The sequence below is a fragment of the Monomorium pharaonis genome, chromosome 3 (assembly GCF_013373865.1).
Source record: "Monomorium pharaonis isolate MP-MQ-018 chromosome 3, ASM1337386v2, whole genome shotgun sequence".
Taxonomy (NCBI): Eukaryota; Metazoa; Arthropoda; class Insecta; order Hymenoptera; family Formicidae; genus Monomorium; species Monomorium pharaonis.
In genome coordinates, this window is record NC_050469.1 from 18,707,266 (window position 1) to 18,730,484 (window position 23,219).

The window sequence follows — 23,219 nt, forward strand, 5'->3', positions numbered from 1 at the left end:
ATGCGAATATAAATTAATATGAAGCAAAATATTTTTTAATATTTAAAACTGCAAATATAACGAAATATATAATATCAAACGAAAAATATAAAACATAAACTGCAATAACTATTTGCATAATTATATTATTTACATTATATGCACGTAGCACGCTCTAATAATAAAGATAATATAAATATATAAGTATATAATTTAATTTAATTTGAAGTTTGAAAATACATTTATACGGATGTATATATACATTTTGCATACGACACGGACAAATAACTTTAATATCAGTGTTGATAAAGGGACCGGTTGTTTTCGCGCAAGCGCATCACGTGAGGCTTCAATAAAATATCCATTAGTAATAGGAAGGAGATCTTTGATCGTACATCTTGCACACGACAACGTATAAATATAGTAACAGTGATAGACGGATCGGTTGTTCTCGCGCAGGCGTGAGGCTTCAATAAAGCATCTATTAGTAATAGGAAGGAGATATTTGATCCCCATACAATTTTTTTGCAAATTTATAAAAACGTGAACACATTTCACATATTAAACAGGCATGTATATTTTCTCGTATTAAATAGAATAATTTATAAATATTGTATTTTATTTGATAAATACTGGTAAGATTTTTTGCAAAATTGTATGGGGACCAAACATCTCCTTCCTATTACTAATAGATACTTTATTGAAGCCTCTCGCCTGCGCGAGAACAACCGATCCGTCTATCACTGTTACTATATTTATACGTCGTGTGCAAGATGTACGATCAAAGATCTCCTTCCTATTACTAATGGATATTTTATTAAAGCCTCACGTGATGCGCTTGCGCGAAAACAACCGGTCCCTCTATCAACACTGATATTAAAGTTATTTGTCCGTGTCGTATTCAAAATGTATATATACATCCGTATAAATGTATTTTCAAACTTCAAATTAAATTAAATTACATACTTATATACTTATATTATCTTTATTATCAGAGCGTGCTACGTGCATATAATGTAAATAATATAACTATGCAAATAGTTATTGCAGTTTATGTTTTATATTTTTCTTTTAATATTATATATTTCGTTATATTTGCAGTTTTAAATATTAAAAAATATTTTGCTTCATATTAATTTATATTCGCATTTGTAACAATGAAAATGTACGTAGGCACATACGTATATATATGCTACTTTTGTTATATACAGGGTGTTTGGTAAAGATTTATGCAATTTTTATAAGCAGGTAGAGCGCATTAAGCTGAACATAAAATCCTCATCGTTTTTCCATTTTCACAATAGTTAACGAGTTATAGACTTGTAAAATTTTCTGTATTAGCCCTGCCTACCGGCAAATGCAAGCTCGCCGAGCGCCCGACCGCGGCGGCCGCCCCTCCCTAGCGCTTGAACCTTGAGATTGCTAGGCGCGCGGGGGGAGTTGTTACAACAAGCGGCAATGGCTACACACAATGTATACGTGTATGTACATACATGTGTACAAAAAAATATCAGTTCTAATGCTTAAAGAAGCAATTACTAAATTTATTTTTTTTTTAATAAATAATGATTATTTTTAATAAAAAATTTTTTTGTGATAGTCTTAAATGTCGTAAACTGTCACAAATTTTAAAAGAAGCTATTATCATGTGCTCAAAAACAAATTTATCCTTCTTTAAACAACATTAGAAAATTTTATCGATTAAAATGGAAATAACAACCAAATAAAATGTTTGTTTCAACTTTATATTCTTAATTAAAAATTAAATAACGAGGATATTTATATTTTTAATAAAATTAATCCTTGTGATAGACTTATAATACACGGAAAAAACTTTATGGTAAAAATTACTCTGGTAAGTAATAAACGCGTGACAAGGAGAAATTATGAAAATTTTCATTACGTTTTTCATCAAATTACGATAATATTTACATTACTTATATGATATAACTCTCTGAAATTTCTTCTTACAGTTTGTGGTTACTATCATAAATAATAAATCATACATAATTTTACTATAAAATTTTCTTCGTGTAGATTTACGAATATATGAATTTATTAAATGTTTGAAAACTTATAAACAATATTTATTTAATTCAAGAAAATTTAGTATGTAATGTGTGTGTATTTGGTGTGTGTGTGTGTGTGTGTGTGTGTGTGTGTGTGTGTGTGTGTGTGTGTGTGTGTGTGTGTGTGTGTGTGTGTGTGTGTGTGTGTGTGTGTGTGTGTGTGTGTGTGTGGTGTATGTACGTACATACGCGAGAAAAGAATAATCACTTTGTGACAGGAAAATGAATAATCATTCCTTAGTTCGCGATTTTATATCACTATTATTTTTCATGCTGATTACTATACAATACACGCACACGTAGAAAAATATGATTCTAGTTTTAAGAAAATCAATTATTCATTTTTAATTTTATTCTTTTTTAATAATTATCTTATTTTTAATGGTTGAAAAGAATATTATATTGATAATAAACACCTCACTTTACACAAAACAAATAATGTTTAACATTTTCGTGTATGTATCACACACACACACACACACACACCAAATACACACACATTACATACTAAAATTTTCTTGAATTAAATAAATATTGTTTATAAGTTTTCAAACATTTAATAAATTCATATATTTGTAAATCTACACGGAGAAAATTTTATAGTAAAATTATGTATGATTTATTATATATGATAGTAACCACAAACTGTAAGAAGAAATTTCAGAGAATTATATCATATAAGTAGTGTAAATATTATCGTAATTTGATGAAGAACATAATAAAAATTTTCATAATTCCTCCTTAGCACGCGTTTACTACTTACCATAGTAATTTTTACCACAAAGTTTTTTCCGTGTATTATAAGTCTATCACAAGGATTAATTTTATTAAAAATATAAATATCCTCGTTATTTAATTTTTAATTAAGAATATAAAGATGAAACAAATTAAGAATATAAAGTTGAAACATTTTATTTGGTTGTTATTTCCATTTTAATCGATAAAATTTTCTAATGTTGTTTAAAGAAGGATAAATTTGTTTTTGAGCACATGATAATAGCTTCTTTTAAAATTTATGACAGTTTACGACATTTAAGACTATCACCAAAAAAAATGTTTTATTAAAAATAATTATTATTTATTAAAAAAAATAAATTTAGTAATTGCTTCTTTAAGCATTAGAACTGATATTTTTTTGTACACATGTATGTACACGTACACATTGTGCGTAGCCATTGCCGCTTGTTGTAACAACTCCCTCCGCGCGCCTAGCAATCTCAAGGTTCAAGCGCTAGGGAGGGGCGGCCGCCGCGGTCGGGCGCTCGGCATGCTTGCATTTGCCGGTAGGCCGGGCTAATACAGAAAATTTTACAAGTCTATAACTCATTAACTATTGTGAAAATGGAAAAACGATGAGGATTTTATGTTCAGCTTAATGCGCTCTACCTGCTTATAAAAATTGCATAAATCTTTACCAAACACCCTGTATATGCATTTATGCTTTATATCGTGTAATACGTTGCGTATTATATAATTAAGATTAATCTATTTTTATGTTTTAATATAAAAATATACGCAGAAGCGGCAGTTATTGAGTGTGACGCGACTAAAGAAATAACGCAACACTACTTCTAGCGCGGCACCTATAGCGCGAGATTACTATCTCGTTTTGCTAATAATTGAGAATGATGGAACCCATATGTTATTATATATGGGTGGATTCAGCTTTTAATGCTCTTTAATTTTTGTCCTTACAAAATTTTTAAAATGTTGAAAAAAAGGGGTAGGGGTGGGATAAATTAAAAAATTTGAAATTTAAAAAAAATATAAATATACTGTTGTAAAGAGTATAAAATGCCATAAAACTTTTGTATAGAACATTTTTTCATAAACCTTATATTTTCAAAGATATTCGCAAAAAACGAAAAAATGCGTTATTTTCGAGGAGTGGTTTCAACCCCTAAACGTCGAGATACGCAGATAAAAAAAATATGGGTCTAATATTTTCTTATGTTCTACAACATATCCGAAGCTCATTAAAATCGGTGAGGGACAGTTCTGTCCGTTCCCTTGTTAGATACCTTTAGTAGTTTTCCTTTTGAAAGTTTCTTATATAGTATAAAAAAACATTTAAAAAAAAGTGAAAGACCATTGCAACAACTGTTTAATAGAATAGTTGAACGGACTAAGTGTGATTTTATAAAAAAAACAGATACTATTTCAAAACCACAAGTAAAAAATTTTAATGCCAAAATGTCGGAAAAAACAAAAATTTCTTCATATAACAATATTATTTACAAAGATTTCACACTTTCAGTAAAAAAAATTAACGACAATTTTTGTTATTTAAAAAATAACATTTTATCCATAAAAAATATATGTGTAATTAATAATAATATTATTTTAAAAGGAAAAACTTTATTAAATGCAGTTGAACTTGAACATTATCCTATAAGTTCATTACATTTTAACATTGTTGTAGGAAATAAGTGGTCAAATGTACAAACTTTTAATTTTGATGACGTTTGTACAAAAGCTGTCTGTATTCCGTACGGAAATTCATATTGCTTTTTACCGCTTATACATACAGCAAATTAAGAAAATGTGTAACGTATAAATACGGACATACGTATCAAAAAATTTAAAAATATATATTATAATATATTAATTAATTTTTTTTAATTTATGGCATTGTCAAATTTCTCTTTTTATTTATTTTTTTATTACTTTATTACGCTAAGTACTTATTCCTAATCTTTACCGAAACAAACGAGATGCATATATGTTGTCGCAAATCACCCTGGTGAAAATGTAAAACCGGAGCGTAAGTCGAATGTAAAGGGAGAGTAATAGAAGGTTTGTTAACGCTTCTATTACTCTCCCTTAATTTACATTCGACTTACGCTCCGATTTTACATTTTCACCAGAGCATAAAAATGCGCAATATCATATAACCAATAACACAAAAGGAACATTCTAGCTGAAATTTAGATAATTGACTTGAGTTTTCGACATTAAGTTTTTTTCTTAATTATATCCTACATAACAGTGGCTTATTTTCTTCTTTTCTTCGTTGATCAATACCATTGCTTGCGTGTTACAACCATAATTTGATGATTTAACTTTCTGGACATCGGCGATAGAAATATTTCTATTAGCAACAAGAGTCGCTGAAAACAATATTTAATAATTTTTATTTTAACAATTTTACCATAAAAGATTTAGCAAGAATTTTATTGGTGTGTTAATGAATTGTGGGCATTTTTTAAATTTAAATTATTTTGCTTACAAAAAACACTAATTCTGAAGAAATATGTAAATAAATTTAATATGACAAATAAAACTTATTATATTTTGTAAATATACGCAAATAAGACGTTTGTTTTAATAGAATGTAAATGTTTTAATTTGATTGTAACAATCAATTATTAAGTTGTAATAGTATTAATGATTTTAAAGTATATTTCTGACTATAAATTTACACGTTTATGAATAAAAATCATTGAAAATTAGTAGAGAGCATTTTCTCTCAGTTTATTATTTTACAACTTATTAATTCTTGTTTCTATTATTTTTAAATAACTTTTTATTAAATTTTAATACTTTGTATTTGTTTTTACAAAATAACATTGTTTTAGTTTATGTCCATATTTTAATTAGTTTTTTGCTTGTATAAAATAACAATACATTTAACATCTTTTCAGAACTGTTAATGTTTTTAAGTATTAAAAAATCTACAAATAAAGAAATAAAAAAAATATAAAAAGAAAATTAATGAAATATGTGGTACAAAGTTTACTAATAAACAATACTTACATATTGCAATCGAGTAGAACATTCACTGAGTTTTTTATTAAATTCCTGTAACCGGTTAATATTCCAGATTGGCAAATTGAAATCTATATTTTCCTCTTGCATCCGACAAAAATTGAGTCTAAAAGTATTTGTTGTATTGCTAGGACTGTGTAAAATTTTTTTAATGTTTCAACAAATGCCTGTTCAAAGAAAAAAAAATATATATAATAATAAATTAACAACTTATTAAAAAATAAATCTACCAATACTACTAATAAATGGCATGATTATATATAAATTATATTAGTAAAAAATTTCCTTTACAATAATATTTTAATAAACAAGTATCATGCTTTAATTTTTTTAATTATATAATTACTTTTTTATTAATACATTTTTGTTACATAAATAAAATTTATTTTATAGTACAATCAATTTTAAATAGTTGATTATATTTCCTACAAGATAATTAATGTTACTATTTTTTTTATTTTCTGAAACATTTTATTTAATCATTGCATAATTTTAATTAAAATAACGTTCTTTTTTTCTCTTTATGATAGAGAAAACAGAAATAAATTTTATGCTTAAATCATATTAATATTACTATCTAATTTTTGTAAACTAATAATTTCTTATAAAGAATAATAACAACCATATACTACCGGATCTAAAAAAATTTTTTTATTGTAATAATCGTTCAAATATAAACCATATATAAACCATCTGGGGCTCGATTCTTGAATTCATTCGCAAGAAAACGTATGCGTAAATACCTGCTCTAACAGAAAAGTTGCAAGTTTATTGGTTAAAAACCATACGATAGCCAATAAATTTCCAACTTTTCTGTAAGAACAGAATTTGCGAATACGTTTCTCTTGCAAATGAATTCAAGAGTCGAGCCCCTGGATTTCTATCTTATCTTTTCAACGGGGTACATATTATGAACCCACACAGCACACTTTATCCTGAGAATATCCCAAATTATCACCAAAAAGTGATGATTTTATTGGCTAAAAGCACGGTGACGGAGTTATGTTAAATCGAGTACAGTCGTTTTGTTAACGATATCGGTATCATATTATGTATCGATATCGTTAACAAAACAGGGGCCCGATTCTTGAAGTCATTCGCAAGAGAAACGTATACGCAAATACTCGCTTTAACAGAAAGTTGTAAGTTTATTGGTTAATAGCCATACGATAGCCAATAAATTTCTAACTTTTCTGTAAGAACAGAATTTGCGAATACGTTTCTCTTGCGAATAAATTCAAGAATCGAGCCCTTGTACTCGATTTAACATAACTCCGTCACCGTGCTTTTAGCCAATAAAATCACCACTTTTTGGTGTTCTTTCTGATGAATTTAAGAACACAAAGCAATACACGTGTTGGGAATTGTTGCCGTGTATAATTTCTAACCTCAAATAGTTTACAGTTTATATACAACCGCGCAGGGGTGACCGTACCGCACCGTCATTTGGGCATAGCAAACCTACGCGGACCCGAGCTCATTACAATGCGGACAAACACATACACATAAACATATACACTTACACTCATCTGTACTGACCCATCTACATATACAGGGTGTCCCAACGCATGTGGACCACCACTCGTAAAAAGGTAGAAGGGATCGAGATGAACATACAGGTCCAATATTTTCTTGGGTTAGGTTTACAAATAATCGAGATATCAATTTTTTTAATTGTGCGAATGAGAGCGCGCCGCGGCGCGCCGTAGGAAGAGCCGAGCCGCTCGAGCCGTAGCGCGGCCCACTGTGTGAAGCATTGGCTGCCGGCGGCGGGGAGAAGGAAGAGAAGCGGCGCCGCTGCCTGTGCTTCGCCGCCCTCACGTCCCGCAGCACCGCGTCTAGACTCGCATCAATGGCCGCTCTCGCCTCCCACCGCACCGCGCCAAGACTCGCGTCGTTACGCACATTCGCAATTACTTGACAAAATTATTTAGCAAAGATAGGGACAAATTAAAACCGTAATAAACTTCTGTGATTGAGAAAGTCGAAAGAGAGAAAGCGATGGAAACTTATGGAATCTTAAAATAATCTAATTTCTATCGTAATTGTGAATATAGTAAATTAATGATAGTTTTCGGTACATTGACGATATATTCTTTCTTTTTCCTAAATATCTTATTTACAGTATCACACAACTCGAATTTTGTTTCTTATCGAATTGTATCGTACTGTTAAATCCTTGATAAAAACATTGATAAAAATTCGTAAATTTATTCGTCAAATCATTATCGTAAATTCACGATTGATTCTCAAATTGATAGTTTTTTTTTCGTCTATTATAATATTTGCTACATCGAGTTCTCTCATCGTTATCTTTTTTCTCTTACACGATATATTCATAAATATTTCTTCATATTTAATCAAAATGATGCAACAATGGAACAAACTTTTCTAACAAAAAATGCGAGAACGATAGAAAATAATATCATTTCTTTAAATTTGTTCCTTTTGATTTAGAGATGGATTATAAAATAAAAATCAATTAGATTTTCGTGTTGCTATTTTAAATAAATCACTGAAAATCTATCGTAATTAATAATGCAATTAAAGATAGCAGAAACTCTAAGTTTTCTATCGTCATGAAAGAAAACTTAGAGTTGTATTGACAATACGTGATGTTGAACGTTAATCTCTAAGCATAATTATCGTAGAAGACGCATCGCCCCTAATCTATTGTTGCACGCGTACTGCACGCGTCGCCCGGCCGCGCGAGTCAACTGGTTGCTATAGAGAAAAACGTTGTCGTATTGCTGTTTATGTCGGTTCTCGAGCTGTCAAGCTCGTGTATCGGAGTGTTTTGAATAAATTCTGTTTTTTTTAAGAAAACGTGCTATCCTATTTCGTGCGCACGGGAGTGCGCAATTGTGTACAGAGTTTGTAGAGCTGACGAATGCGAGAGCGCGACGCAAGAAGCGCAACACTATTGTGAAATCGTCACATCAACAGGGGGGAATTTTTCTATGTGTTATTACAAAGAATGTTACATATTATGGATAAGTATTTCACGCATTTTAGTAAACACCTTTCTCTCTCTCTCTCCCTCTCACTTTCCCTCTCAAGTACTACGTACACAAATACAATAAATATTATCACTTTTAACAACATTTCCAGTTTGTACTATTCTACTTCCATTTTGTGTAATTTAAATAAAATTTCAACAATAATTATTTCTTTATATTTTTATTATTAAACACACTCGAAGATCAAAATTAGCGAAAATTATCATTAGACTGCGATAAATAATCAGCACGATACTTTCTCTCTGAATGTCATATCGTGTTTAATGTTAAAAGTGTTAAAGAAATAGTAATCTCGTTAAAAAAATTTTTTATGACACATAATAAAACTCAAATAGTATTGATTGGAACAGTTGTTAAAAATGATGTTTATTGTGTTTCTGTAAATATTTTAGAGGGAAAGATATTCTGTTAAATTCGCGAAATACATTTTGTTATCTTTGTTTTCTTTTAATATGAAAGTTGCAACAATATTCTGCCTTATTTTTAGTATTGCAGAGTAAAAAAAGTTCTCAATAAAAGTTGGACGAACTTAGCAAATTCACGAAACGCTATCGTTTCCGCACCACCACCGAGGTAGATAGCTTGGCGCGTTTTTTTTTAAGTGGTTTCCCCAGTAGGCCTAATCCACTCTCATTATTTTAATGCAATAATTGCTCGAAATGTTTGCCTTGTGTTTCTAAACACAGTTCGGCTCTTCGAACAATCTGCTGTGTTGCACGGCGTATCATGTCTGGCGTTATTGTTTGAAAGACCGCTGATATCGCTTCGCGCACCTCAGCTTCGCCACGTTCACGCATGTGCTCGACCTTCGTTTTAATGTGGCCCCATACGAAGTAGTCGAGCACGTTTAAATCCGGCGATCGTGGTGGCCAGGCGATTGGGCCACCTCGACCCATCCATCTATCTGGAAAACGTGCGTCTAAGATATCACGCACACGACGGGAGAAGTGTGCCGGAGCTCCATCATGTTGGAAAATCATATTATTCCGAACATGTAGAGGAATATCCTCTAAAAGAGGCGGCAACTCATTAATTAAAAAATGTCCGTATACTTCTCCATTAAGCCGTGGTGGCAGAAAGAATGGGCCAATCTAAAAATTAGTAGTAATTTATAAGAGCGGTAATTATTTGTAACAGTTATTAATATACGCGTCGAGTATATGTATAAGTATAGCAAAAGAAAAATTGTTATTTCGTAAGAATATTTACCAATCTATCGCCAATTACACCTGCCCATACATTAATCGCCCAGCGATATTGAAAGGAGATTTGACGAACGGCACGCGGATTTTCGTCGGACCACCTTACCATATTGCGTGAATTAAAAACGCCATTAGGCGTAAACGTAGCTTCGTCCGTATAAAAGAGACGGCTGGCAAATAAAGCGTCTCGTCGATACCGTGCGAAAAGTCCTACAATGTTTTATTAATGGTTATCATGTCTTGAAACCGTTATAATATTGAAGAAAAGAATTAAATAAGAAATCAAAAATACCTGCACAAAAGTGGACGCGTTGTATCTCATCCCGCGGAAGGAGTTGTTGTACGCGCTGATAATGGTATGGATGTAACCCATTGGGATTAGGCCTACTGGGGAAACCACTTAAAAAAAAACGCGCCAAGCTATCTACCTCGGTGGTGGTGCGGAAACGATAGCGTTTTCGTGGATTTACGAAGTTTTTGACTCTGCAATACTGTAGCTAAGAGTAAAGCAGAACGTTGTTGCAATTTTTATATTAAAAAAACAAAGATAAAAAGATGTATGTCGCAAATTTAGCAGAATATCTTTCCCTCTAAAGTATTTACAGAAACACAATAAACAGCATTTCTAACAACAGTTCCAATCAATACTATTCGAGTTTCATTATGTGTCATAAAATTTTTTTTTAACGAGATTACTTTTTCTTTAACACTTTTAATATTAAACGCGATACAACACTCAGAGAGAAAATATCGCGCTGATTATTTATCGCAGTTCTAGTGATAATTTTCGCTTTAGTGATAATTTTTTTCTTCGAGCGTGTTTAATAAAAATTTTTATTTAAATTACACAAAATATAAGTAGATAGTACAATGTGAAGATGTTGTTAAAAGTGATAATATTTATTGTATTTATGAGTACTTGAGAGGGAGAGAGTGAGTGAGTGAGTGAGTGAGTGAGAGAGAGAGAGAGAGAGGGGGGGGGGGAGAGAGAGAGAGAGAGAGAGAGAGAGAGAGAGAGAGAGAGAGAGAGAGAGAGAGGTGTCGTACTAAAATGCGCGAAATACTTATCCAAAATACTTACACAGTAAAAAATATTTTGTATTTGTGTTAAAATTTTTCCTTGTAAAAAGTTTTGTGTTAAATTTTTAACACAGTTGTGTGTTAATTTACCATATTACTGTTGTGTTATTTGGACTTTTGTATGTTAAATTAATATTAACTATTTTTAAAAGTTAAAATAACACAATTTATACGTAAATACATGAAATCTTGGTGACGTATTTTATATGTTAAAGTGAACAAATAAAATATGTTACTTTCCTCTTTGTAACAGTTACCATGTGTTAAATGAACATATTTCTCATGTTATTATAAAGAGATCGTTGTCTTATACCGTTTGATTCCCCCCAAACCCCACGCAACGCGACGTTCTTGTGTTTATAGCCGCTGCAACAGACCAACAAGTCCCTGCGTGTAGCGAACACGGATGGCGTAGCGTATGTACCTCACTTTTCTCACTTTAGTGATTATGTGTAAGTGTGAAGTTATCGCTTGAGACTACCGTGTTTTTTTCTGCATAAGAAGCATTTTTCTAATTCCCACTCAGTGATCTCAGTGTGTCGATTACGACCGTCGTAAGTATTATGCGAAATCTTGTAATTTAGTCTTTATAACCTCTTAAGTAAAATTAAGGACTATCACTAATACGGCTGTGTGACAACGATTTGCAGATAATTAGCTCGCCGGCTATTGAATTCCATTGAAAACGAAATTAATTGTATAAGCATCAACTACGTCGATAAAGAATTATAGTCGCAGAATAGCGCCAAACGAATTTGAAAAACAAGGGGATTGTTTTATTTTTCTACGCAAGAGTAAAATCGTGTGCGAATACGAAACTCTGGACAAAATTCTTATTCCGTATGTATAAATTTTTCATCGAAATTTTCATTGTTCTTCATTGTTATAATTTTATTGTAGACCTTGCTTGAATTTTATACTCTTAATTCATTAAAGAGATATTTTCATTTGTAATGTAAAAATAATGTTAGAGCTAATATCACAGAAGCATATTTATTTTATATGTTTATTTTTTGTTATATCTATTTATATCTATATTTATATGTTTTGTGTTATTCTTATATTATTATTTACAATTTAATTTTCTACATATATTTTAGTCTTTTCGTAATCTTTATTATTTTTCCAGTCTATATTTATCGTTAAACATGCAGGAAATTAATATAAATTATTTATTCTGCGTTTTGCAATATAAAGATGATAAAGTATGGGTAAAAATTGAAGAGCCATGTAATTTTCACCATTTTATTGTAAAAGGTTATTTTTAATATATTTTCTAAACATATACATTAATACATTAAAGCATTATTTATTTTATTTAATAGTAATATATGTATTGTCTATAGCCGAAGAAACTTTTCCCTCATTAAGAAATACAGATTTCATATTCACTGACATAAACAATGCTAAACTGGAATCAGATATTTTATTGGATTATGTTCGAATAAATCCACGAGGAGTTATAATTAAAATAAAAACTGTTACAAATATCATTGATATCTGTAAGATATAAAAGATTTTTATTTTATTATAATAAGTGTTATTAAATTGATTTTCTTTAATATGATTTTTTTTAGCATTTTCGCAAACTTCTGAAGAAATAAATATACCATCTACAAGTTCAGATAGAGATGCAGGTAGTTCTATTGTAGTATCAGATATTTCTGATATTAGATCGGATAGTGATCCTGAAGAATATGCATCATCCTCAAAAAAATGCAAATTAAATACTACCGCTTTGGAAAATGAAATTATATCAAAAAATGTATGATAAGTAAATTTCTTTTTGTTTTGCTTTATTACGTTTATTTCGTTTTATTATTTTATTAATACGTATTGTAATTTTTTTCTAGAAATTACGTAAAATAATAAAAGATTCGGCGTGCGGACAAGAAATACTTAACGATTATGAAAAAAATAAATATTTATCGGAAAGGAGTAGAAGGCTTGTAGTAAAAATTGTTGTGCAACATTTAATAAAATATAAAGAGAAAGTAAACAGACAAATTTTATCTCATGAAAAATGTAGTTATGCACAAGCTATTATTGACCTCTTTCCAAATTTAAAAAACACTGAAGGTGATCTTGGCTATGTAAGTTATATTTCATTATTATAATATTAATCTTTGTCCATACTGCGGTTTCTCAAATTAGTTATATCATCTTTTAAGTGATACAATAAATTTCTGGTTTCAAATATCTTTAGAACTGGACGTCCAACAATCTTTTGTTAGTTAAATTTGAATTTAGTCTTGAAAAAATTACAAAAATGAATTATTCTGATAATATGGAAAATTTCATATTATACGTAATTATATAATGTAATGTAATGTAATTTGTACAATCTGTATACTTCTGCATTGAATATTTCTTTATTAATATATTTTTATTTATAAATCTAATTTATGTCTTTTTATAGGAACATTTTTATAATCCTGAAACTGGTACTGGATATATTGCTTCACGTTTATCGAACGTACAACGAAAGAAAAGCGTTTCAAAAATTGTTTTTAATAAAAAACAAAAAGAAAATATCGAAAATATCAATATAAGAACTGAGTATGCTGATGAAACAGATACTATTAAAGACTCTATAGATTTTATGAAACATGCAACATTGGAACAGAAAGATAAAATTATAGAAAAAACTAAAGAAACTTTTAAAGTTAGACGATATTTATATATGAATGAAAATTTTTTTAATGTATTTCCGAGATTTTTGGACATCCCGGATTTGGTAACAATCATGATTAATTTCTAGTTTTTTTAAATTTTTTATTTTTATATGTAATTTTTTATATATTATATACATGTATATATAGTAATTTGGATTTTATATAATTTAATAACTGTGAATAAATATTTATAAAGTATCTAATAAAAAATATGGTTTTAGATTGATGTAGAATTTAATCTACTTTTTCCTGAAGTTGAACAAGACAAATTTTGCCAAATATATGTAGAATATGTTAATGCTATTTTATCAGTTTACGAGACTGAAAAGAATAACATTTCTCTTGGTGTGTTTATTTTTTTATTTAAATTGTTTTAACGTAAAATTACATTTAAATTAATGCTTTAATTAATTTTAATATGTTTCAATATGTTTTAATTTTATTTTTAAGAATGGAGTCGTGTTACTAACTCCTTTATTGCCTTGACACTATTGTTACCACCAACAGCAAGAGGAAAAAAATTAGCTGCAAGAGATAAAGCAAACAATATTGTCAAAAAATTGATTGTTTTTGTGCAGGTTCGTATAATTATATATTTTAAATGTTAAAATTTATTTTATTTTATTAATAATAATAACGCTATATAACATTAATAATTTTTTTATTTTTCAGAACGGAACACCGTTGCATTCAAATGAAAACGTTAATCAACCAAGACTTGTCGTTGTCGGTCCTAACAAAATAGCATTTGAACAATGTTTTCTTGAAATAGACAAGAAATTTATTTTACTACCAACGAATGATATAATTAAGTCAATTGATTATTTGTTCAAAGCTCACTATGTTTTTCATGTCGAATTTGAGAATGATCTTAAAAATTTTTGGATTTTTCTTCAACATTATTATTACAAAATTCCAAGTAAGTGTACAAGTAAACTAATTGAAGTACACACAAAACTTGAGGTTGCAAAAAACAAATTATTAACTAATTAAAAGAATTTATAACTTTTTTACTTATATTTTTAGTATTATTTTAAATTCTTTTATTTTCATTGAAAAATATATATATTATATATATTTATAATATATTTTTGTCTAATTATAATATCTTATAATAGTATTAAAGTTTAGTTCTTGCAAAAATTGATTATATTGCAATATCTTTGTTGATAAAAACGCCAAAGAAAATTATATTAACATATATGTATAATTTTTTTATTTTAGAAAATAAGAATATATAATAAAATAATATTAATTAAAATTAACATTCTTTTTTTGTAAATTCTACGCTTTTTCCAACGTAATAAAATTGTAATTAAAAATGTTTTTTCAGTGTTACTTATGCAAATATAAAACATTAAAGATTAAAGACATATCTCGTCACTTACGTGATGTACATAATATATTGTTTGAGAGCTCTAATCTTATTTTAAAATGTTGCGCAAATACAGATTGTCCTGCTGTTTTTAGAACATATTGTGGCTTTACAAAACATTTAAAAAAATGCATTCTTCTAAAAGAATCTGTACCTTCCACAAGTAACGATTATGCACAACCAAATATTAAAAGTTATGAGGATTTTGAAGATCTTGATATTACAATTGATAGTTGTAATTCAGCTAATAATGTAGATTTATTAAATAAATCATATATTGAAAAAAATCAACTAACAGAAACAAGTATAAAGAAAAATCAACTACAGAAAACTATTTCGAATTACGTAGCACATTTATATTCTTTACGTTTGCCTGATCTCGTTATAACAAATATTTTAGAAACAACATTAAACTTAATATTTCCACTTATTGATGATATATCATTGATTTCAAATTTGGATGAGCGTCAAAGTCTTACTAATGACTTTAAAGTTACATTTGAAAATCATTTGACCGTGTATAAACGAAATAAAAATTTGTCACCAAATTTTATTCAGCCTATTAAAAAAGCTCATGGTGTTGGAATAAAAAAAAAATATGATAGTAAAATACAATGCTATAAACAAGTTCCAGTAACACGTACGTTTACGTATGTACCTATATTAAAAACTCTTCAGTTTATATTAAACAATAAAGCTGTTCAACAATACTTTACTAATGATATTACGGTAAATAGTAATGCTTACACTCATTTCGTTGATGGTAAAGTTTATAAAACTAATAATTTTTTTCAATTAAATAAAAATGCAATTCAAATTCAACTTTATTTCGATGAATTTGAAGTATGTAATCCTTTAGGAAGCAAAACTGGAACTCATAAAATTGGAGCATTTTATTTTACAATTAATAACTTTCCTATTTATATTAATTCAAAATTAAAAAATATTTTTTTGGCAGCGTTATGTTATAATGCTAATATTAAACAATTTGGAATAAATCCTGTATTAGAAGTAATTGTCAATGATATTAAAATTCTCGAAAATCACGGAATATTTATTGAGTCTTTAAACACATACTTAAAAGGTACACTAATATCTACATCTTGCGATAATTTAGCAGCAGTTATGTTGTTGGGCATGAATGAATCATTTAATTCTCATTATTATTGTAAAATCTGTACAATGAATAAAAAAGAAGCCCAAAAAGCATGTATTGCAAACTCAAGTTTATTACGAAGTACGGAAAGTTTTGTTTATTTAGCAGAGCAACAAAAGTATGCAAACAACGATACAATAAATTTTTTTGGAATAAAACATAAAAGTGCACTGTTAAATTTAGCTTATTTTAAAATTTCAAAAAATCTCAATATTGATGTAATGCATGATTTCTTAGAAGGAATTTGCCAAAGAGATTTAAAATTATTTATAAATTTTTGTAAAGAATCTGGACTTATTACTTTAAATGATTTAAATGATAAAATACAAGCGTTTGATTATGGCTTATGTAATAAACAAAATCATCCAAGCATTATACTTCTCAATAAACATTCAAATTTAATAGGACAACGTGCAGCACAAACTCTTTGTTTAATAATTTTTTTGCCTTTAATTTTACAAGATGTAGTTCCAAAACTTTATGAGAATTTTAATAAATGGAAAGTAATTTTACTACTCTTAAAAATGTTAAAAATTGTTTTATCACCAAGGATTACACCTAGTATGTTAAATGATTTACAAACAACCATAAAAGAACATCATGAACTTATAATTAAAGAATATTCTGTTTTTTTAACACCAAAAGATCATTTTATCACTCATTATCCTATGATAATAGAAGAAATGGGTCCTCCTAGAGCTTACTGGACCATGCGATTTGAGAGCAAGAATGGCTATTTTAAAGATTTAGCTCATAAATTAAAAAATTTTATAGATGTTGCATTCACTCTATCAGTACGTCATCAAAAATATATTATCTTTGAGTGGGAAAACAGATTTAGTTTTTTAGATGAACCAATCCTCAAAAATTTTAAAAAAGAAAGTTTAAAATCTACTGATTATGCAACAATAATTGCAAAAAATTTAAATATTACATGTAATACTTTTATTTACGTTGGAAAAAGTGTACAATTTAGGGGTACAAATTTAATATTAAATAAGTTTATATGTACATCTTTTTCTGAAAAGTTTCCCAATTTTGGTAAAACAAAGTTATTTTTTGCTCTAAATTCTGTAGTGTATGTTTTATTTGAAAGTTGGAGTACTATTGATATATCTCCAATAAATTTAGGATATATTGTAAAAAATAATTCTTTATTATTTACAATAAAAATGGTAAATTTACCATTTACTAAAGCTTGGGAAGCGTACACTTCAGAAAATCATACGACAGTTATTACTGAATATTTTTTATAATATAATATATATAATGTAACAGTACACTGACAGAAAAGAATGCTTAATTTAAATAAATATGTATTTGAATCAAGCATCCTTTTCTGTTAGTGCAATGTATAATACTCTTGTATCTTATATAATACTTTTATATTGAATAAATATTGAATAAAACTAATTTGTGCAAAAAAGTGTGCTATTTTTTAAATAAATAATTTTACAACAATAATATTGAAGTAGTACTAATACCAATTAATATTTATATAACGTTAATATTTTTTGTATGTAAAATGTTGGATTTTCAACACATAGAATATGTTAACATTTTAAAAATAAACAACATTTTTTATATGTAAAAGTATAAGATTTTTAACACATACATTTAGTTAGATTAACGTTTTAAATACGTAACATCAACATTTTTTGTATGTAAAATGTTGAATCTTTAACACATAGAATATGTTAACAACATTTTAAATATAAACTATTAACATTTTTTAATGTAAAAGTATCGGGTTTTTAACACATACACTTAATTAATTTAACGTTTTAAATACGTAATATTAACATTTTTATATGTAAATGTGAAAGGTTTTTAATACATAAATTATGTGAATTTAACATTTTAATTTCTTCAAAAGTATAAATAGCTATTTCTTTAAAATGTTAAAATAACATTTTGTTTTAGTTCCATTTAACATTATACATCTGTTAATTTAACTAAAGTTTTCGTTCCTGATACTGTCAAAATGTTAAGTTTTTGTGTTAATTCATTACATATTATTTATGTTACTTTTTAACATATTTGCTTTATGTTACATTAACACAAAAATTTGAGTGGATGATTTGGGACATGTAAAATGTGTTAAATTTAACACAAAATTTTTAACTGTGTACTAATTACGATAGATTTTCAGTGATTTATTTAAAAAAAAAAACACGAGAATCTAATCGTTTTATATTTCACAATCCATCATTTCTCTGAATCAAAAAGAAAAAATTTCAAGAAATGATATCATTTTCTATCGTTCTCTCATTTCCTGTTAGTTAAGTATGTTTCATTGTTGCAGTATGAAAAAATATCTATGAAGACATCGTGTAAGAGAAAAAGATAACGATGAGAGAACTCGATGTGGCAAATATTATAATACACGTATAAAAAAACTCAATTTGAGAATCAATCGTGAATTTTAGGATAATTTTTTATCAATGTTTTCGTTATCAAAGATTTAACAGTACGATACAATTCGATAAGAAACAAAGTTAGAATTGTATGATACTGTAAATAAGATATTTAAGAAAAAGAAAGAATCTATCGTGAATGTACCAAAAATTTTAATTAATTTACTATATTCATAATTATGTCATTTGTCATGAATGTGTGTAACGACGCGAGTCTTGGCGCGGTGCGGTGGGACGCGAGAGCGGCCATTGATGCGAGTCTAGACGCGGTGCGGTGGGACGTGGGAGCAGCGAAGCACAGAGCAGCGCGACTCTCCCTCTTCCCCCCGGCCGCCGGCGCCAATACTCGAGACAGTGGGCCGTGCTACGGCTCGAGCGGCTCGAGCTCTTCCTTCCGCGCGCTCTCATTCGCACAATTAAAAAAATTAATATCTCGATTATTGGTGGACCAAACCCAAACAATATTGGGTATTTATGTTTGTCTCGATCCCTTCTACCTTTTTACAAGCATTGGCGTGGGTGCTTAGAGACACCCTGTATACGACACATAACATACACATATCTACATAACAGTCAGTGTAGTAAAACCAGTGAAAGAGTTCGAGATAAGAGTCATACGTGTCATATATCTGTAGCAAATCAGACACATTAAACCTCCAAAATAATAAAAACAGTTTATAACAAATAGTTTATAAAAATAACAAGTAATTTATACTATGACGGAGTAAATATTAAATTATGTTATTTTATGTAAAACATCTCAGATAGCACAAAAATTTATAAAATATTTATAAAAAAAAAATATTTATGATAAATATTTTATACATATATGCCAAGTTTGTTAGGTATAAAAAAAATTATAATAAACATTTATAATAATATTTGAAATAAATATTTATACCATTATTATTAAAGAATATAAAAAATATTTCAAGTTCATATATACAGGGTGTCTGGTATTTTTTTATGGGATGTTTATGAGCAGGTAGAGCGCACGAAACTGAACAGAAAAGTCCTTACCGTTTTTCCATTTTCGCAATAGTTAACAAGTTAGTGACTTGTAAAATTTTCTGTATTAGCCCGGCCTACCGGCAAATGCAAGCGTACTGAGCGCCCGGCCGCGGCGGCCGCCCCTCCCCAGCGCTTGAACCTTGAGATTGCTAGGCGCACGGGGGGAGTTGTTACAACAAGCGACAATGGCTACGCACAAGCGACGCGTAACGCTAAATTCTCCATTTGAGTTATGATAGTTCCTTACGTTTTTTAATGAAAATAAAATGTTCTAACGACAAAAAGTATGTGTGTACGTGTACATACATGTGTACAAAAAATATCAGTTTTAATGCTTAAAGAAGTGATTACTAAATTTATTTTTTTAATAAATAACAATTATTTTTAATAAAAAATATTTTTTTGATGATAGTCTTAAACGTCGTAAACGGTCATTATAAATTTTAAAAGAAGCTGTTATCATATGCTCGAAACAAAATTTATGCTTCTTCAAAAAACATTAGAAAATTTTATCGATTAAAATGGAAATGACAACCAAATAAAATGTTTGTTTCAACTTTATATTCTTAATTAAAAATTGAATAACTAGGATATTTATATTTTTAATAAAATTAATCCTTGTACATACATACGCGAGCTAAAGAATAATCACTTCGTGACAGGAAAATGATTATGCCTTAGTTCCGCGATTTTATATCACTATTACTATTTACGCTGATTACTATACACGTACACGTAAAAAATATGATTCTAGTTTAAAAAAAATCAATTATTTACTTTTAATTGTATTTTTTTAAATAATTATTTTATCTTTAATGACTGAAAAGAGTATTCTGTTGATAATAAACACCACACTTTACATAAAACAAATAATGTTTAACATTTTTGCGTATGTACACACACACACACACACACACACACACACACACAAATTACACACAAATTACAAACCAATTCTTGAATTAAGGAATAATCATTTTCCTGTCACAAAGTGATTATTCTTTAGCTCGTGTATGTATGTATCCCCCCCTCCACACACACACACACACACACACACACACACACACACACACACACACACACACACACACACACACACACACACAAACATTTCACACTAAAATTTTCTTAAATTAAATAAATATTGTTTATAAGTTTTCAAACATTTAATAAATTCATATATTCGTAAATTTACACGGAGAAAATTTTGTAGTAAAATTATGTATGATTTTATTATTTATGATAGTAACCACGAACTGTAAAAAGAAATTTCAGAGAATTATATCATATATTAAGTAGTGTAAATATTGTCGTAATTTGATAAAAAACATAATAAAAATTTTCATAATTTCTTCTTGGCCCGCGTTTACTACTTACCATAGTAATTTTTACCATAAAGTTTCTTCCGTGTATTATAAAAATCTATCACAAGGATTAATTTTATTAAAAATATAAATATCCTAGTTATTTAATTTTTAATTAAGAATATAAAGTTGAAACAAATATTTTATTTGCTTGTCATTTCCATTTTAATAGATAAATTTTTCTAATGTTTTTTGAAGAAGCATAAATTTTGTTTCGAGCATATGGTAACAGCTTCTTTTAAAATTTATAATGACAGTTTATGACGTTTAAGACTATCATCAAAAAAATATTTTTTATTAAAAATAATCGTTATTTATTAAAAAAATACATTTAGTAATCACTTCTTTAAACATTAGAACTAATATTTTTTGTACACATGTATGTACACGTACACATACTTTTTGTCGTTAAAAAATTTTATTTTCATTAAAAAAGGTAAGAAACTATCATAACTCGAAGGGAGAATTTAGCGTTATGCGTCGCTTGTGCGTAGCCATTGTCGCTTGTTGTAACAATTCCCCCCGCGCGCCTAGCAATCTCAAGGTTCAAGCGCTGGGGAGGGGCAGCCGCCGCGGTCGGGCGCTCAGCGCGCTTGCATTTGCCGGTAGGCCGGGCTAATACAGAAAATTTTACAAGTCACTAACTTGTTAACTATTGCAAAAAGGGAAAAACGGTAAGGATCTTTCTGTTCAGTTTCATGCGCTCTACCTGCTCATAAAAATCCCATAAAAAAATACCAGACACCCTGTATACCATAAATATTATTCAGTACATTAAAAAAATATATTTTATAATTATATTGTTGATAATAAAATTTTTGTATTATTTCTAAATGGTTTATGAAAAATAATTATATAATCTTTAAGAAATATTTTTTCAAAATAAATTTGTAAAATATTTATAAATATTTATGATAATATTTTGTGCTATCTGGGATATATAAAAAAATATACATGTTAATTTTTAGAGAATGGACATAGTTTTCTGTAAAATTTTATATTTTTTAATAATATATAATTTGTATGTTTTATAGTGTTCTATAATACTAACGTATTACCAAATTATAAAAACACTGTATTTCATTTGTTGTATATAATCTCAATCGGAGCATATGCTATTGAACGCTATTTTGTCTAGTTATCTTGTCGCTATTTGCTTATCGAGGGGTCTCGTACCCCTCATCTGTACTGACCCAACTTTTATAATTTGGTAATACGTTAGTATTACACTGCACATGCGCACGGACCAAATGCACACACGGAAAGTCGCAAACCCACATGATGCAGTGAATGGTTTGCACACGCACACACACACACACACACACACACACACACACACACACACACACACACACACACGGAGGGTGCAAGGGGGGCTTTCGACCCTCCCTCCCGCACTCACTCCGTCCAAGTCACTAACCTATGTGGACTTTACTCTGCTTGCAATGTACATGGATTGCATTTGGTCCGTGCGCATGTGCAGTGTGCGCATTTGGTCTGTGTCCGTTTGTTACTGTGTCCGTTTATTACTGTGTCCGTTTATTACTGTGTCCGTTTGTTACTGTGTCCGTTTGTTACTGTGTCCGTTTATTACTGTGTCCGTTTGGTCTGTGTCCGTTTGTTACTGTGTCTGTTTATTACTGTGCGCATCTGGGACGCTCCCAAAAAAAACTTAATACTTTACTTTAAAAAAAACTTTAAAAATACCTAAAGTAAAATCGGACACTTTAAACTTCATTTAAAAGTGATCTGAAAAGTTACTTTAAAAAAAATTACTTTTAAAAATAAAACTTACTTTTTAAAAAGTTTGGAAAAACTTAAGAATTATAAAAAGTAAATTTCGATAATTTTAAAGTTTAAAAAAAAAAAATTTAAAAATAATAAAATCATGAAATTGTCAGAATTTACTTTTCATAATTTGTAAGTTTCCAATAAAAGTAAGAGAGTATTAAAATTACATTAAAGTTTTATGTCTTCTTCCAATACAAAATTCCTATAAAATATTTGATAATAAAAGTAAAATTTAAAGACCAAAAAAAAACTAATAAAAATAAAATAAAAATTCACATATATGTTTAATGTTAAACAGTTTAATAGTCAAGA

At 28.7% G+C, this 23,219-nt stretch overlaps 2 protein-coding genes and 1 long non-coding RNA gene across 3 annotated transcripts; 1 reads left to right on the top strand and 2 right to left on the bottom strand.

Annotated features, from left to right (window-relative positions):
* Positions 1-4,389: 4,389 nt before the first annotated feature.
* On the bottom strand, positions 4,390-7,487 carry LOC118644752. Its single transcript, XR_004962518.1, has 3 exons — positions 7,340-7,487; positions 5,805-5,983; positions 4,390-5,158 (listed from the first exon to the last, which is right to left on the bottom strand). It is a non-coding gene; the product is annotated as an uncharacterized LOC118644752 (long non-coding RNA).
* A 1,140-nt stretch (positions 7,488-8,627) lies between these two features.
* LOC118644749 lies at positions 8,628-10,392 on the bottom strand. The gene has a single exon (XM_036284077.1). The coding sequence runs from the start codon at positions 9,814-9,816 to the stop codon at positions 9,475-9,477; it is 342 nt and encodes a 113-aa protein (XP_036139970.1). The 5' UTR covers positions 9,817-10,392; the 3' UTR covers positions 8,628-9,474.
* A 728-nt stretch (positions 10,393-11,120) lies between these two features.
* On the top strand, positions 11,121-14,864 carry LOC118644744. Its single transcript, XM_036284069.1, has 10 exons — positions 11,121-11,672; positions 11,769-11,958; positions 12,248-12,375; positions 12,465-12,620; positions 12,696-12,883; positions 12,972-13,211; positions 13,538-13,855; positions 14,015-14,138; positions 14,244-14,371; positions 14,466-14,864. The coding sequence occupies exons 3-10, from the start codon at positions 12,267-12,269 to the stop codon at positions 14,784-14,786; spliced, it is 1,584 nt and encodes a 527-aa protein (XP_036139962.1). The 5' UTR covers positions 11,121-11,672; positions 11,769-11,958; positions 12,248-12,266; the 3' UTR covers positions 14,787-14,864.
* Positions 14,865-23,219: the final 8,355 nt, after the last annotated feature.